The sequence below is a fragment of the Lithobates pipiens genome, unplaced genomic scaffold, assembly GCF_037356315.1.
Source record: "Lithobates pipiens isolate NorthernLeopardFrog02 unplaced genomic scaffold, aLitPip1_a1.2 Scaffold_30, whole genome shotgun sequence".
In the NCBI taxonomy this organism is placed as follows: Eukaryota; Metazoa; Chordata; class Amphibia; order Anura; family Ranidae; genus Lithobates; species Lithobates pipiens.
The window spans coordinates 96,905,704-96,920,907 of NW_027507791.1; the positions used below are offsets into that span (position 1 = coordinate 96,905,704).

The 15,204-nt window shown below is 41.7% G+C and overlaps 1 protein-coding gene across 9 annotated transcripts in view; it reads right to left on the bottom strand.

The window, feature by feature from the left end:
* The window catches only part of CAPN3 (calpain 3), a 263,927-nt gene that overhangs the window by 64,324 nt on the left and 184,399 nt on the right, over positions 1-15,204 (bottom strand). For all 9 annotated transcript variants that reach the window (XM_077464668.1, XM_077464666.1, XM_077464663.1 and 6 more), the window contains 2 exons: positions 11,669-11,829; positions 4,745-4,914 (listed from right to left, as the gene is read on the bottom strand). In XM_077464668.1, the coding sequence (XP_077320794.1) occupies positions 4,745-4,914; positions 11,669-11,829 (331 nt within the window). The remainder of the gene's footprint in view (positions 1-4,744; positions 4,915-11,668; positions 11,830-15,204) is intronic.

A 15,204-nucleotide genomic window follows, 5' to 3' on the forward strand; every position in this document is an offset into this window, starting at 1 on the left:
TGATAGATCGAGCGAGACACGGCTCGCTCGTACAGTGGGGAGACAACGCTGGATCCGAGGGAGAAGGTAAGTAAACATCCTCCTGGATCCAGCGATGCAGTCCCGAGTCTGGCTCGGGGTTACCGCTAATGGTACAAAAATTCCACCCCGAGCCAGACTCGGGAAGACCATCAGGGGGGTTAATATGCAGATGTATAAATGTAACCTACAAAGCATACTGACACAAAATATTCATGATTAATTAGGTTTAAAAAATTTAGGAGTATGCTGTTCAGGAAAATTTACCTGATTTCCATTCTAGAGCCAGGGTGAATTTTTTTTTTTTTTTTACTTAAGTGTAAGCTCACCTTTTTCACAAAAAAAGAAAAGATAAACTAACATCCTAAACCCTCCCCACTCCCCTGGCCCCTTCTGTACTTACCTTCCTGGGTAACTGCCCATGCAGCCGGTGTAGGAGTCTAGGGATTTGAAATCCCCTCTCTTCTTCATCTTCTTTGTGTAGGGCTCCCAGAATGGACCAGAGAAATTCCTCTTTGACGAATTGGTATCGACCTGATCCATCCTGGAAGCCCTATACAAAGAAGGGGAAGAAGAAGGGATTTTATATCCCTGGACCACTACACTGATTGTGTGGGTAGTGACAGCCCTTAACCCAGGAAGCTAAGTTCAGTGTGGACCGGGTTGGAGGGGGAGTGGGTGGGGAGAGTGTAGAATTAGTTCACCTTTTTATTTTTTGTGAAAAGGTGAACTTACACTTTAACATATATCTAAATGCAAGAACAAAAATGTAACATTTTATGGCTTATAGACTGTATATGTGGTGGCTGAATTTGTTTTCTTTTTTCAGGGTAAGTACATTTTCTGCTAGCACTGGAAAGACCCGTTGATACTGCCAGAAATGCTTGTAACGTCCTGTGCATCAAAAAATAAACTGATTTACCAAAGAAGTTTTGAATATTATTCAAATTTTGTGAATATTTAATTATCCAGCCATATGGGAATGTAAATATCAAGGGCTGAGCAAATGGATTAAAAACCACATCCCAAAATAAATGAGATTGAATGGTACAAAATAAAATATATGTAATATAATATTACCCATTTACTGTACTGTGGGAAAGATGTAAATGAGGCAACTCCACAGATATACTAAACATCCCAGCACTACCCGAGAAGAGGATAAACTATGTACAATCTAGATGTAGACAGATATCAGAAGGGTTGAGTCTAAACAGAAGAGCAATATATAGCTATTAAAGTATTGTAATGTACCCATCTATTGATATATTGCATAGTGCACAGGCATTAAGTCAATAATTCAAGGGCTACCATACCAAATAGGATGCGGGGGGGGGGGGGATACATCCCCCAAGGACGGTGGTTAGCTGATTTCTGTGAAACACATTGAGAAACTACCTTCACCCCATTGCATGATACAGACAATTACAAAATACTTTCTCATAAAGTGTTACACAATTTTTCTAGTGTGCTCATACATGAGGTTTATATTGTCATTTTATGGTTTGTCTGTTTTCATAGTACCTCAAAAGAACAGCATAGGGTGACAATGCACCTGCTCCTTTTTTTTCACAATGAAGTGCACCTCCTTTTTAGAGTACAGTGAGCAAGTGTTGTAATCCAAGGTCAGAAAGTGTGTTACTAACAGAATCAATGGGTGAATATAAAGGGGAAAATCCATAGAAAAGAAAACAAATGCAGCCACCATCTTAGAACAGGTAAGCTGAATTGTATTACGTTTTTGTCATTGGGTTTAGATAAGATATTAATAATTGGTACACACTTTAAACCCTGCTCGCTGACCGCCTCCTGGCTCTTTAAGGGTTTTAAAAGTCAGGAGCCGGTCAGGTCATGTGAGTGCTGTGACTGGCTGCCACAGTGATCACATGATCGTAAAGCTCCCAATTGCTAGTATGCATCAAGAGCTTTCCTTTAACTGCCAGCTACTGTGTTCTCAGTGCGGTTAGTGGTTTACACAGGTACACACGCTGAGAGGCCGCATACACAATACAATACACGTTTTTGATCCATTGAAGTCTATGGAAGCAAAAACCAGAAAAAAGTTCCTGCCCCTTTCCATAAAATGCACAGATGTGAATGTGACCCCTAGGACACCATGTTAAAAGTGAGAAATGTAAAGCAAATATACTGCTCTGTCTGCAATCAATGTAAAAAAAAGCAGCTAGCACAGCAATAGATTCATTGCAAAAAAATGTGAACAGTAAGTGCAGCGCTCGGAATAAATCTCAGAATAAACAGAAAATAAATAAATAAATATATGTATATATATATATATATGTATGTATATATATATATATATATATATATATATGTATGTATATATATATATATATATATATATATATATATATATATATATATATATATATATATATATATATATATATATACACATAAAGTGCACATAAATGATCCAGGAAGAAACTCAAACAACTTATATATGTAGACAACGGGGGTTATTAACGAAAGGCAAATCCACTTTGCACTGCAAGTGCACTTGAAAGTGCACTGAAAGTAAATCTGAGGGGTAGATCTGCTGATTTTATCATCCAATCACGTGAAAGCTAAAATGCTGTTTTTTATTTTCCTGGCATGTCCCCCTCTGATCTACAGGGACTTTACTTACAAGTGCACTTTCAGTGCAAAGTGGCTTTTCCTTTAGTAAATAACCCCCATAGTGTAATCTCATTTAAATCAGAAGTAATTTAAAGGGATAACCCACTTTTAAGTACATAATGGGGTTTATTTACTAAAGCTGGAAAGTGCAAAATCAGGCTCACTTCTGTATAGAAACCAATGAGCTTCTAACCCCCAGCTTGTTCAATTAAGCTTTGGTAATACGACTTGGAAGCTCATTGGTTTCTATGCAGAAGTGAGCCTGATTTTGCACTTTCCAGCTTTAGTAAATAAACCACATTGTGTACTTAAATGTGGGGTATACCTGTATTCAATAAAAAAGGAGGAAATACACTCACATTCTAGTAGATAAAAAAGCGCTTTGGAATAAAACAGTGACTTCAGCAGAGTGTCCCCAATGCTTTTCCTCTTAAAAGACATCATCTGGGGCATTATCCAGTCACTGTTTTATTCCAAAGCGCTTTTTTATCTACGAAAAAATGTGAGTGTATTTCCTCCTTTTTTATAGCATAAATTACTTCTGATTTAATTGGGATTACACTATGTGCCTACTTCTTCTTCCTTTTCATAAATTTGTCCTATTGGAGCAACTATCCATGTGGTTCTCTGTCTATTACCTATTCCATTGAGGTCCATTGTTGGAGTTGGTCTTCTGGTTGGAAGTCGTGTCCTCTGTGACAGTTTCCCCTGGGTGTGTGGCCCTACAAGCCTGATTGACCCATTGGGTGTACACTCATTTGGATTCAATTGCTCCAGTAATACTTTGGACTCTCTGGTGGTGGATCACTTATCAATTTTGGGCACGCTTTCCTTTGTCACATCGTTATCTAGTTCAAGTGTCAGTTATTTTGAACCACATTTTGTAAATCTACAATTCATTGTTTGGTTCACCGGTCAAAACACTAAGGACTATAATTTATCTTTAAAATATTTTTTTTCCTTCACATTATTGGACATCATTCACTCATATATTGATTGTCACATAGCACATTCATTTTTTGTTCTATCATACACGTATATTTAGTGTCTATACACATTGCCTGCATAAATATGTTGTTTTAGTTTCTTCCTGGATCATTTATGCGCAATTTATGTATGTGTATATATATATATATATATATATATATATATATATATGAAAATGCACTAAAATATGCATAGGTGTGAACCAGCTCTTAATCTTATCAGAACATGTTAATATTTTAGAAAACCTGTTTCTGTTCATTATTTATAGTTATATATGCAAATGGGGGAAGTCATATTTGCTTTTCACTGCTTCTATTCACAGTGCAAGTCTGTGAGTCCTCTGATAGCTTATCTCAGCAGTAGTAGCAAGGAAACCCGAGTGATAGAAACAAAATGCAAAGCTAGTTCAGAAAATCAAGTGAATGTAAACCCATAAAAGAGTTAAGATGGCCATACATGGCTTAAAATTCGACTGAGCTGAGTGGAAAGTTAGCGGCTGAACAGTTACTGCATCCTATCAGAAGCAGCCATTGTTCAGATATTTAGGCAGCCACAGGTGTCATGGCTACCTGAATAAAATAGCCGGCAGTGGAGTTTCCTTCATCCATGCTCATGAATGGGAAAATAGATTGGTTTTCTTGTTAAGCCTGGGGGTTGAAAACACAAAAACATGCTCGGCTAGCTTTACAAGTTCCCACAGCACATACAATAAAAATAAATTTTGAATGTAGATACAGTATATGATCTTAGAAGATGTTTATGTTTGCATGGAGCAATCCTTTAAGTCCCCAATAAAACAGTCAACCTGACTGGCACATTGCCAGGAAATTGCACCCTCTGGCATGACATAATCATCATCTGATTCAGTAACGCTGTCTACTGTATCTTTTTGGTAGAATTAGTAACTGTCTAACCTCAATCAGATACTAGGGTCTGCTCATAATATTTTTTAGGGGAAAATGTGTGGCTTTTCAGCCTTAGGTGGATACTAGGGTCTGATGATCCCATCAAAAACAGGACATCCGATCTTATAGCATTCTGCCAATGTATGACCAGTTTAAAGTTGCCCATGTGGTCATTTATAGTCAGACCAGTTAGTTACCTCATAAATAGCAAAGCCAATTGTGAACAGATTTGCTCCCACTTTTCGATCTTTTCTGCGGTTTTTCTGCATTAAGGCAACAAGGAAACTGCACACAACTTCATTGTCTTCAGGGTCATCATCTTCCTCCAAGAGCTTCAGACGGTACTGGGGGTTAGTCCAGTAGGTGTCTGTGAACAATGAATTAAAAAAGTTAACTTATGTTAATGTCAAACTAAATATTCAGAAGAAACTTTTTTTTTTAAAATAATATTTCCCTCTAGAATGGAATTCCCGATGTTATGCTCCCCATTTCCTCCATTCATATACATGTAACATTGATTTCCCATTGAAAAGATGTATGGTGCAGCTATGCCTGGAAGCACATAGTCCCCAACTAAGTTGTTCTAGTGCTGGAATAATGCTTACAATGGCTTTAAAAAGTATTTATACCTCTTGAAACTTTCCAAATTGTTTCATGTTACAACCAAAAATGTAAATATATTTTATTGGGATTTTATGTGATAGACCAACACAAAGTGGCACATAATTGTGAAGTAAAAAGAAAATGATAAATGATTTTCAATTTTTTTACAAATATCTGAAAAGTGTGGCGTGCATTCTTTCCCATTCGTCTTTCTTCTTCTAGTTCAAAATCTGTCAGATTGGATGGAGAGCGTCTATGAAGAGCAATTTTCAAGTCTTACCACAGATTCCCATTTGGATTTAGGTCTGGACTTTGGGCCATTCTAACACATTAATATGGGGATGGGGGAGGCGGGCGCCCACGCTCACCCCCCACATTAATATGCTTCTAAGCAATCTGTGATTGTAGCTCTGGCTTTATGTTTACAGTTGTTCTGCTGGAAGACAAACCTTTGCCCCAGTCTCAAGTCTTTTGCAGACTCTAACCGTTTATTTTCTAAGACTGCCCTGTATTTGGCTTCATCCTTTTTCTAGATTGTAAGCTCTAACAAGCAGGGCCCTCTGATCCCTGCTTTAGTGAATTGTACTGTAACTGTACTGTCTGTCCTCATGTTGTAAAGCGCTGCACAAACTGCTGGTGCTATATAAATCCTGTATAATAATAATAATAATAATGATAATTTTCCCATCAACTTTGACCAGCTTCCCTGTCCCTACAGAAGAAAAGCATCCCCACAACATGATGACCATGTTTCCTGGTGGGGGTGGTATGTCCAGGGTGATGCACAGTGCTAGTTTTCCGCCACACAAGGCGTTTTGCTTTTAGGCCAAAAAGTTTAATTTGGTTTCTCCTCACCAGAGCATCTTCTTCCACGTTTGCTGTTTCCCCCACATGGCAAACTGCAAACGGAGCTTCTTATGGCTTTCTTTCAACAATGGCTTTCTTCTTGCCACGACTAATAGTTGTCCTGTGGACAGATTGTCCCACCTGAGCTGTGAATCTCTGCAGCTCCTCCAAAGTTACCATGGGCCTCCTGCTTCTCTGATTAATGCTCTCCTTACCTGGCCTGCCAGTTTAGGTGGATGGTCTAGGTTTGCAAAACGAGCAGAAAGAGGGTGTCTGGGTCAGTGTGATAGTAAAAACAAGTAACACTTCATATACACTTACATAAAAGTATCTTGCAAGCTGCACACAGGGTGGATGTGAATCACCAATCAAGCAGTCAGCCATCACAAGGGATGAGAAGACCGCTGTGGGGATAAGTTCAGACCTGCCGTATGGTCTTTTTCTAGCTCTGTGAGAGCGCCCGCTCTCACAGAGCTAGCAAGAGACCATACGATGGTCCGCTCTCACAGAGCTAGCAAGAGACCATACGGCAGCCCACTCTCACGGAGCTAGCAAGAGACCATATGGCAGCTCACTCTTGCAGAGCTAGTAAGGGACCATACCGTGGCCCGCCCTCACAGAGCTAGCAAGAGACAATGCGGTGGGTCTGAGCTTATCCCCATAGCAGTCTTCTGATCCCTTGTGATGACTTGCTGCTTGATTGGTGATCCACATCCACCCTGTGTGCAGTTTGCAACATACTTTTATGTAAGTGTATCTAAATAAAGTGTTACTTGTTTTTACTATCACACTGACCCAGATGCCCTCTTCCTGCTGTTTTTGTTTGAGTCTGTGAGAATTCCCATTTCCTACTGAGGAGCTTCCGGTGACTGTGTGTGCTATCCCCATCCACCTGTGGATCCATCCATCCTGTGGACTTCTCCTTGATATTACTTGTTGTTATTGGGTTTCCGCCCCGTTATTGATCCCTTAAGGTCCACCTTATAGCTGCCAGTGATCACTGACTCATATATTACCTGCCAGTTCTGCGTGATATATTGCTGGTTTAGGTTTGCAGTTGTGCCATACGCTTTCCATTTTCAGGTGATGGATTGAACAGTGCGTGAGATGTTCAAAGCTTGGGATATTTTTATAACCTAACCTTGCTTTAAACTTCTCCACAACTTTAACCATGACCTGTCTGGTGTTCTTGGCCTTCATGATGCTGTTTGTTCACTAAGGTTCTCTAACAAACCTTTGAGGGCTTCACAGAACAGCTGTATTTATACTGAGATTAAATTACACACTGGTGGACTCAATTTACTAATTAGGTGACAGTCACCTAGGTGACAGACAGGTGGCATTTGGTTACACTAGATTTTTGTTAGGGGTAACAGAGTAAAGGGGGCTGAATACAAATGCAAACCAGACATTTCAGATATTTATTTGTAAAACATTTTAAAAACCATTTATCGTTTTCCTTCCACTTCACAATTATGTGCGACTTTGTGTTAGTCTATCACATAAAATTCCAATAAAATACATTTTTACTGGTTGTAACATGGCAAAATGTGCAAAATTTCAAGGGGTATGAATACCTTTTTAAAGGCATTGTAAAGCCCACTTTCAACCAAAATATGTTTATTTAATTTGGAAAGAATGGAGAAGGGTTACAACTTATGCCTGTCTTTTACTGCCATCTTAGTTCATATAGGAAATATTTTCTTTCACTTCCTGTCAGAACAGATGCCCACAAACAAAAATTTGAAACATATTATTAGAGGAGTAGGGAAGGGTTTAAACCTCTGACTATGCTTTTTTTTTTTTTTTGCAGTCTATGCCTTCCTCTGGGACAACTGCACCCCTCATCTCTGCCAAAATTAAATATTCAATTTGACAATTTAGCTCTATGGGTCATTTGAATTAAGATGTACCATTTTAAGATGGTACATTTGAGATGTACAATTTTAAGCAATCCTAGTGGTTAATTAGCTGTTTTATTGCTTTCATAGGCAGCAAAAGGGTGCCCCACCGTCTGATGCCTCTCCGGTCTCTTCCGTCCCAGGACTGAAGTCGGAGATTCAACCGTTCTACCAAAGAGATGATTGGGGACTTCTTCCCTAATTATCTCTATGGTATTAGAAACTTGAAGCGACAAGTATTTTGTCACTTCCGCTTTCCCCAGCATGTAAACGTAATTTTTGCCAAATTTTGAAAAAGCATTTAATCAAACGGATCTTGGTTTCATCAGATGCTTTTAAGGGCAAAAGAGGGGTCTGCCACTGCTTATTGCTATAACATTCCTTGTGATAGCATTACAATTGTAAAAAAAAAAAAAAATAGAAACAGTGTAAAAAAAAAAAAAAAAGAAATGTAAATGGCAATGTATTTCCGTGAACGTCAGAGCGAGGACAATAATTCTAGCACCAGACCTCCTGTGTAACTCTAAACTGTAACCTATAAAGACTTTTAAAGTGTCACATCTTTTAGGATTTTTAAGTTCTATAGTTTGGCACCATTCCATGACCAATCACAGCTGATCATTACATGAACCAGGAAGTGGCGGTAAACGGCATTCCTCAGTTTGCGCTGACAGGCAGAGCCAATCGGCGGCTCTCCTTGTCAGGGAGGGGGGTCTGTGCTGATAATCAGCACATTGATTATCAGCACAGCCCCCATCAGATGTGCCCAACAGCTGCCAGTCAGTGCCCCCTCAATAAAGACTCTCAGTGCCCACCACCGTGCCAATCAGTGCCCATTACAGTGCCAGAGCCCATCACAGTGCCAATCAGTGCCCAGCAGTAACACCTGTCAGTACCTCATCATCAGTGCCATATATTAGTGTTCATCAGTGCCCATCAGTGCTGCTGGTCAGTGCCCATCAGTTCCACCTGTCAGTGCCCATCATTGCCACCTAGCAGTGCCCGTGAGTGCTGCATATCAGTGCTGCCTATCGGTGCCCATCAGTGCTGCATATCAGTGCCTCCTCTATCAGTGCCCATCAATTCTACATATCAGTGCCAACTCATCAGTGCCCATCAGTGCTGCTTCATCAGTGCCCATCAGTGAAGGATATAACAACATTTTATCATAGAAACTAAGAATTTTTTTTGGCCTTTTTTACTTTGTTTAGCAAAATATAAAACCCCAATGGTGATCAAAAAAAGAAAGTTTGATTTGTGGGAAGAAAATGATAAAAATTTCGTTTGGGTACAGTGTTGCATGACTACGCAATTGTCATTCAAAGTGCGACAGCGCGGAAAGCTGAAAAATGTCCTGGGCAGGAAGGGGCGAAAGTACCCAGTGTTGAAGTGGTTAAAGGTGGAGGTCATTTTGCATGCTAACCACTGCCACTGCCTAATAAATTACTTATTCAGAGCCAGGGGTACACATAAACAACATATTCCTAGGCGTCAGTAAGCAGTGGTTTTGGTACAGGGCAATATCCATTTACACATTATGCATGTGAAGTTCGCATAAATGCTTGCAATGCATAATGCATAAAATAAGTTCCAAATTGGACCATGGATGCAAAATTTTTAACTTTAGACACAACTGGGGGCCTGGCTCAAAAAGATTTGAAAAGCAGCTCTGTCACCTCACTGGCAATATCTCACTGATTCAGGGACAGGTAATTATAAAACTAGCAGAGGGTGCTGGGGCAGCTTCAGTATATTTGTAACTGCACCAAGGTGAAGTTACACTTTAGAGCAAAATGTAAACTAGGTCACAACAACATCTCATTAATATTATGAGCTCATTGTATATGCAAAAAATTCTCTTAGAAAATTGACTGTATAGACACAGTATATCTGGTGCAACAAGGGGCAATAAATAAGTGTAGCAGGCATGTTGTAATGCATTTCTCCTTTTGGCCACAAGATGGAGACAGAGAGATGCTGACTGGTCCTTCCATAAAACAGAGAGAGAGAGAGAGAGAGAGAGCTCTGGGAAAAAGTGCCATTTCAGGAAGTGCTGAGGGGACAAAAGAGAGGGAAATACTGAGGTAAAAGAGAGCGAGAGAGTGCTGACAGGAGACAGAGGAGAGGAGATTGCTTAAAAGAGAGGGAAAAACCAAGGCCCAAAAAGTCCTTTGCTGGGACACAGTCACACTTAACAATAAGGAGAGGAGGAGTGTGTGAGGGGAAGGAACTGAGGTGCCAGAGTGAGGAGAGAGACACACATTGACACCAAGGACTGTGTGCCCCAACAGAGGAGGAGTGATATCCTGAAGCCTGGAAAAAAAGAGTCTGTGAGGAGAATTAGGAGAGCGGTCTTAGGGAGAGAGAGAAAGAGAGAGAGAGAGAGAGTGTGTAGTGAGGTACCAGGTGTGAGGAGAACCGCTAAGACCAAGGATACTGAGAAAGAGACTCTGGCAGCATCAGAGGGGGAGAAAGCCAAGCATTTCCAGGGACTGCCAGGAGAGTGTTGCCTGGAGACGGAGGAGTGAGGATGCCTGAGAGGAGCTAAGCACAGAGACAGTCCACTACTATTTAGTCCAGGGACCCTACACAGAAGCATAGCACCACTTAGCTCAGCAGAGACAACCCACACCTTTCAGGGATCGAGATACCCATCTGGGTATCGGGTTGGCCAATGCCTGTTCACTACCAGTCATCTCAATCGGCCAACAGCAAGAGACCCAGTGCCTTACAACATTGTTAGAAGCATCAGGAGCCTAAACCAGTACCTAGGGCTATTTTTATGTCATTGCACAGAGGACTGGTGAGCGGGTGTAAACACAACATCCTTCTTGACACCATACTGACAATGCATGCAGACACCAATTTCCCTTTTTAGTGTCACAGGATGCTTGTTTGGATATATCATCTCTAGTAGTTTGCCCTTTTAAGTCTCTGGAGGACTGCTGCTCCATGCAAGCTTGTTTAAACCTTCTCTTAAAACAAGGGCCCCACCTTTTGCTAGCAGAGGATACTAGTATTCTTCACCTTAGGACCTGCAGCATTACCAAACTGTGCTTTCTGTACTTGTACCCCTTTACTTTTCGTTGTGTGTTTGCGGCCCAGAAGGAGCTGAGAAGTTGGCAAGTCTTCTCTCCTTCCTCCATCGCCTGTGTTAAGGGCATATAGATTATTTCCCTTTCTATAGATGCAGTTACTTAATATTGAAGGTTGTCTTTTCTAATGTATTAGTTATTTGTAGCAATGTTTAACAGTGTTGTAAGTTTTCATATGCTTTAAGCCATGCTAATATATTCAACTTTTTTATCACTACCAGGTTTGTGTCTATTTTTGGTAATAATCCACCGCCAGGATAACGGTATTTACCACGTGTCCTTAAATGTGTTTGCAGTAATTTTATTTAACCAGGTGTGTCAGAGGGGCTGAGGTCATTCTTGGAATTGAGGTGGAGATCAGAGAATCCAAATTCACCAAACGGGTCCTTGGGGGGGTGGCGCTACATAAGCATTACTGAATAAGGAACAGAGCCCAAAGGCAGGTGCTTAGTACTGATTATCGCTTCCTATGCTACCCTAGGTGTTACTGGAAATTTGAGTCAGGCTGGGAAAATGCCTTCTGATTAATGGGCTTGTGACAGGAGGGATCATTGGACACTATAAATGTCAAGCTTCTTACAATACATTTGGGCATTAGTTCCATTCCCTTTGTCTAAAAATTAAAACTGAATGCATTATGCCACCTAAACCTCTGTTTTATAAACATGAATTTTACCTGGAAAATTTCGACATCCACCAGCCGAGCAGCCTCGGACCCATCGTCCCTCATTAACGGATACCGTCCATGTTTGTAACCTGTCTGATTCCAGAGCGTCTGCTGTTAGGTTGCAAATCTCGAGCTTTGTGAAATTCTTCATAAAATCATCAAATGACATCCTAAGAGGAACAGTATGATTAGTAAATGTATAATGCTAAGGCGTTATTTATTTTAATAGTGATTTATTTCAATAGTTATCGTTTGCTTCATATCCTGGGACAGATTTTTACTTTTTGTCCCCCTAGAATGATTTTGCTTTGCTGGGGCAGTAGAAGCTGAAATAGACATTTTGCCCACTATGCATCATTGCTTAAAACTGACTTGAGAAGTTGGAAAACTATTTATCTATTTTGATAGCAGTTCAGTTCTGAGGCCGCGTACACACGGGCGGATTGTCTGGCCAACTAAGTTCGTCAGACAATCCGACAGACAGTCCGTCCAAATTTTGAATGAACGGACTTGACCACACACGATGAGCAGACAGTCCGCTGAAAGCGTGCGCGATGACGTCTACAGCACGTACGACGGGACTAGAAAAACGACGTCCTATACACTGCAATGCAACCTTTGGCCGTGTAAATCCTTTCTGAGCATGCGCCATACTTAGTTCGTCCAACTTGCCTACACACGAGCGGACTGTCCGCTGAAACCAAGTTTGGACGGACAAAACCAAGTTTGAACGGACTGTATTACGGAAATTCCGTAAGACTTTGTTCGTCAGACAGTCCGCTGAAAAAGTCCACTGAAGCCCACACACGAGCGGATTGTCCGCTGAAACGCGGTTCAGCGGACTAAGTTGGCCAGACAATCCGCCCGTGTGTACGCGGCCTAAGTGTACATATCCAACGTGGATAAGCTATATGTACACAGTACTCTAAATCAGACGTTTTTAACCAGGGTGCCTTTAGGTTTCTTTGGGGATGCCTTAGCAAAATGCATAACAATTGTATACAAGCCAGTGGGTGGATCAAGCCTGCCTATTAGTTACTCAAAGCCACAGGTTTTCACTGTGCACCATTACAACCTTCTAGCTGCTAACATCCTAACAACCGATGATGTAATTGGTTAATAAGGAGGCTGTCAGGTACCTGCATCCTTGTTGACCCCTCCCCTGCCCCTCTCTATCAGCACTGGGGTTACTTAGCTAAGTGAGGGAGCAGAGGAATGCTGAAACACTAGTCAGTGCCAGTGTGAAAAGGTGTATTAGCTTTGGAAGAATAAATCACCAATAATATTGGGTGTCCTACATGTGTGAATGTTTCTGTAATAAGTAAAACTGTTCGTGTTGTTTTTATACATTTTAGAATGGGGTGCCTTGAGATTGTCAATAATTTTAAAGAGCACCTTGACTGAAGTAAGATTGAGACTCACTGCTCTAAACCACTGGATTACTGACAGTCAGCAGCAGATGATGTGTAAAAGCTTGTGTGCTGTCCCTGGAAATTCTGCCACCCTAAGCTACAGTTTGAGTTGGCGATGCAAAAAGCATTCCCTGTTCCTAATTGTTAAATAAGGATTCCGTTCATTATTTACGGTATATGAAATGTGGCAATATAATTCCCAAAATGCACTGGAAAAAATGTTTGCTTACCTATACACTAGATGAAATTTTAATTCAACTTTCTTTCTGATCTTCTGTCAAGACACATAGTGGGAGGAAGGACAAAGTGGGCTGCCTGGATATTTATGGAGCTCTAGACAGTCCTTGGGGTGGTGTGCTCAGAAGGTGGAGAGAGAGAGACCATAAACAGTCTGAGACCTGGGCATCAGGGTGCAGTGGTCCTGGGTCCTGCAGGAGGAGACCATCTCTGCAGGGGTTAGAGAAGCCTGTGTGAAGACATTGAGGTCCTAGCTAGGCTTAGCTGTGGGACCTATTCACAGGTTTAAGTCCTGGGGTCAAGTTGAAGCCGGTGTGAAAACATCAAGGTCCCAGCTAGAATCAACTGGGGGGCCTATTCGCAAGTCCAGGGATCAAGCTGGATCTGGAAAAGCTCAGGGGAGAGAGCCAGGAAGAAGTTGGTGGGAAAGTGTTCAACTATCCTATGGTGGTGTGAGTCTACATCTCCCTCACTAGGAAGAGCCTAATGGCAATCTAGCAGGAGGCAACCGATGATCCTGTGGCTGGAGGAAAAGTGATTGTATGTAGCTTTTTACTCTGGAAGGAGTACAGGTCACCTACAGCATAGGGGTATTCAGTAGTTTGTACAGTGCAGCCAGCAGTTTGTGTATTGAAGGCAGAGGGTCTGTGCAGTGCAGGCAGAAAATGAGTAGCCCTCAAGTTATCTAGTTTTACAATTTTAAGGTAGCTCATACTTCCTGTACCCTATCCCAGTTCCCTGTTCCCCCATAAAAAAAACCCTAAAAAGAACCCCTAGACTGTTTTCTGAGCCAGTGGGAGAATGCTGTGTGCTTGCATGTGTGTTCTCTAAGGGGTAAATAGGATCAAATTCACCAGTGGTTATTTAGGGGTCGCACTGCAGTTACACTGTCGCTAACTGTAGCTAAACCCAAATACATGATGTGGTGTGTTGCGTGATTGACTATAACCTAGAGGTGGAAATACTACGCAGGGCACGTTCTGCCACCACCCCGGTAACATACAATGGCACTGAAATTCACCTCTTTCAAACCGTATCCACCACCACTTTACAGAGGCGAAGGGAACTCTGCCCCATTCTAGAAGTCCTGCACTCCAAAGGATTTCCATATCGGTGGAAGTTCCCCCCTTCGCCCTGTTGGCCACCTCAAGAGGCAGAACTGCGATGCTTAGGGTGCCTGAACATTTATGCAATTTTTGCGAAACCCTAGAAATACCTTACACCAAGGAGCCAGATTGGTATGCGGAATTTCGCCCACCGCCGCCTAGAGCCTATCACACAAGTAACGAACCAATGGAGTACCAGGAACACTGATCCAGACGATGACCTTCACCATCGGAATCCAGGCCTCAACATGCGCAGCACAGGCCAGATCATGGAGCTAGCACATCGAAAGCTCTACACTCCAGGAGAGCCCGCCGCGATCGCTGATCGGAGAGCTCAACAGCATCGACTCCACCAGATAAGTACTCTGCCCTTCATTACTATCTGCCTTTACCCTCTCAAACTCTGTTTTCCCATTACACTGAACTCCTGATAATCTGTAATCCTACTCTCACGGGTCAAGGAGGTACACCAAAGATTGCAACTAAAAGGTTTGTTTCCCCCCCCCCCCAGAACCTATGTTCGACTCCAGATGTTATCCCATGTTGCACGTTTAAGCCATGCAGGATGACTCCTGCTTCATAATGGAATCACAAAAAGACCAGGTCACTCCACATTGAAAGTAAAGCCGCGTACACACGGGCGGACTGTCTGGCCAACTAAGTCCGTCAGACAATCCGACAGACAGTCCGTCCTACTTTTGAATGAACGGACTTGACCACACACGATGAACAGACAGTCCATTGAAAGCTTGCGCGATGACGTGTACAGCACGTACGTCGGGACTAGAAA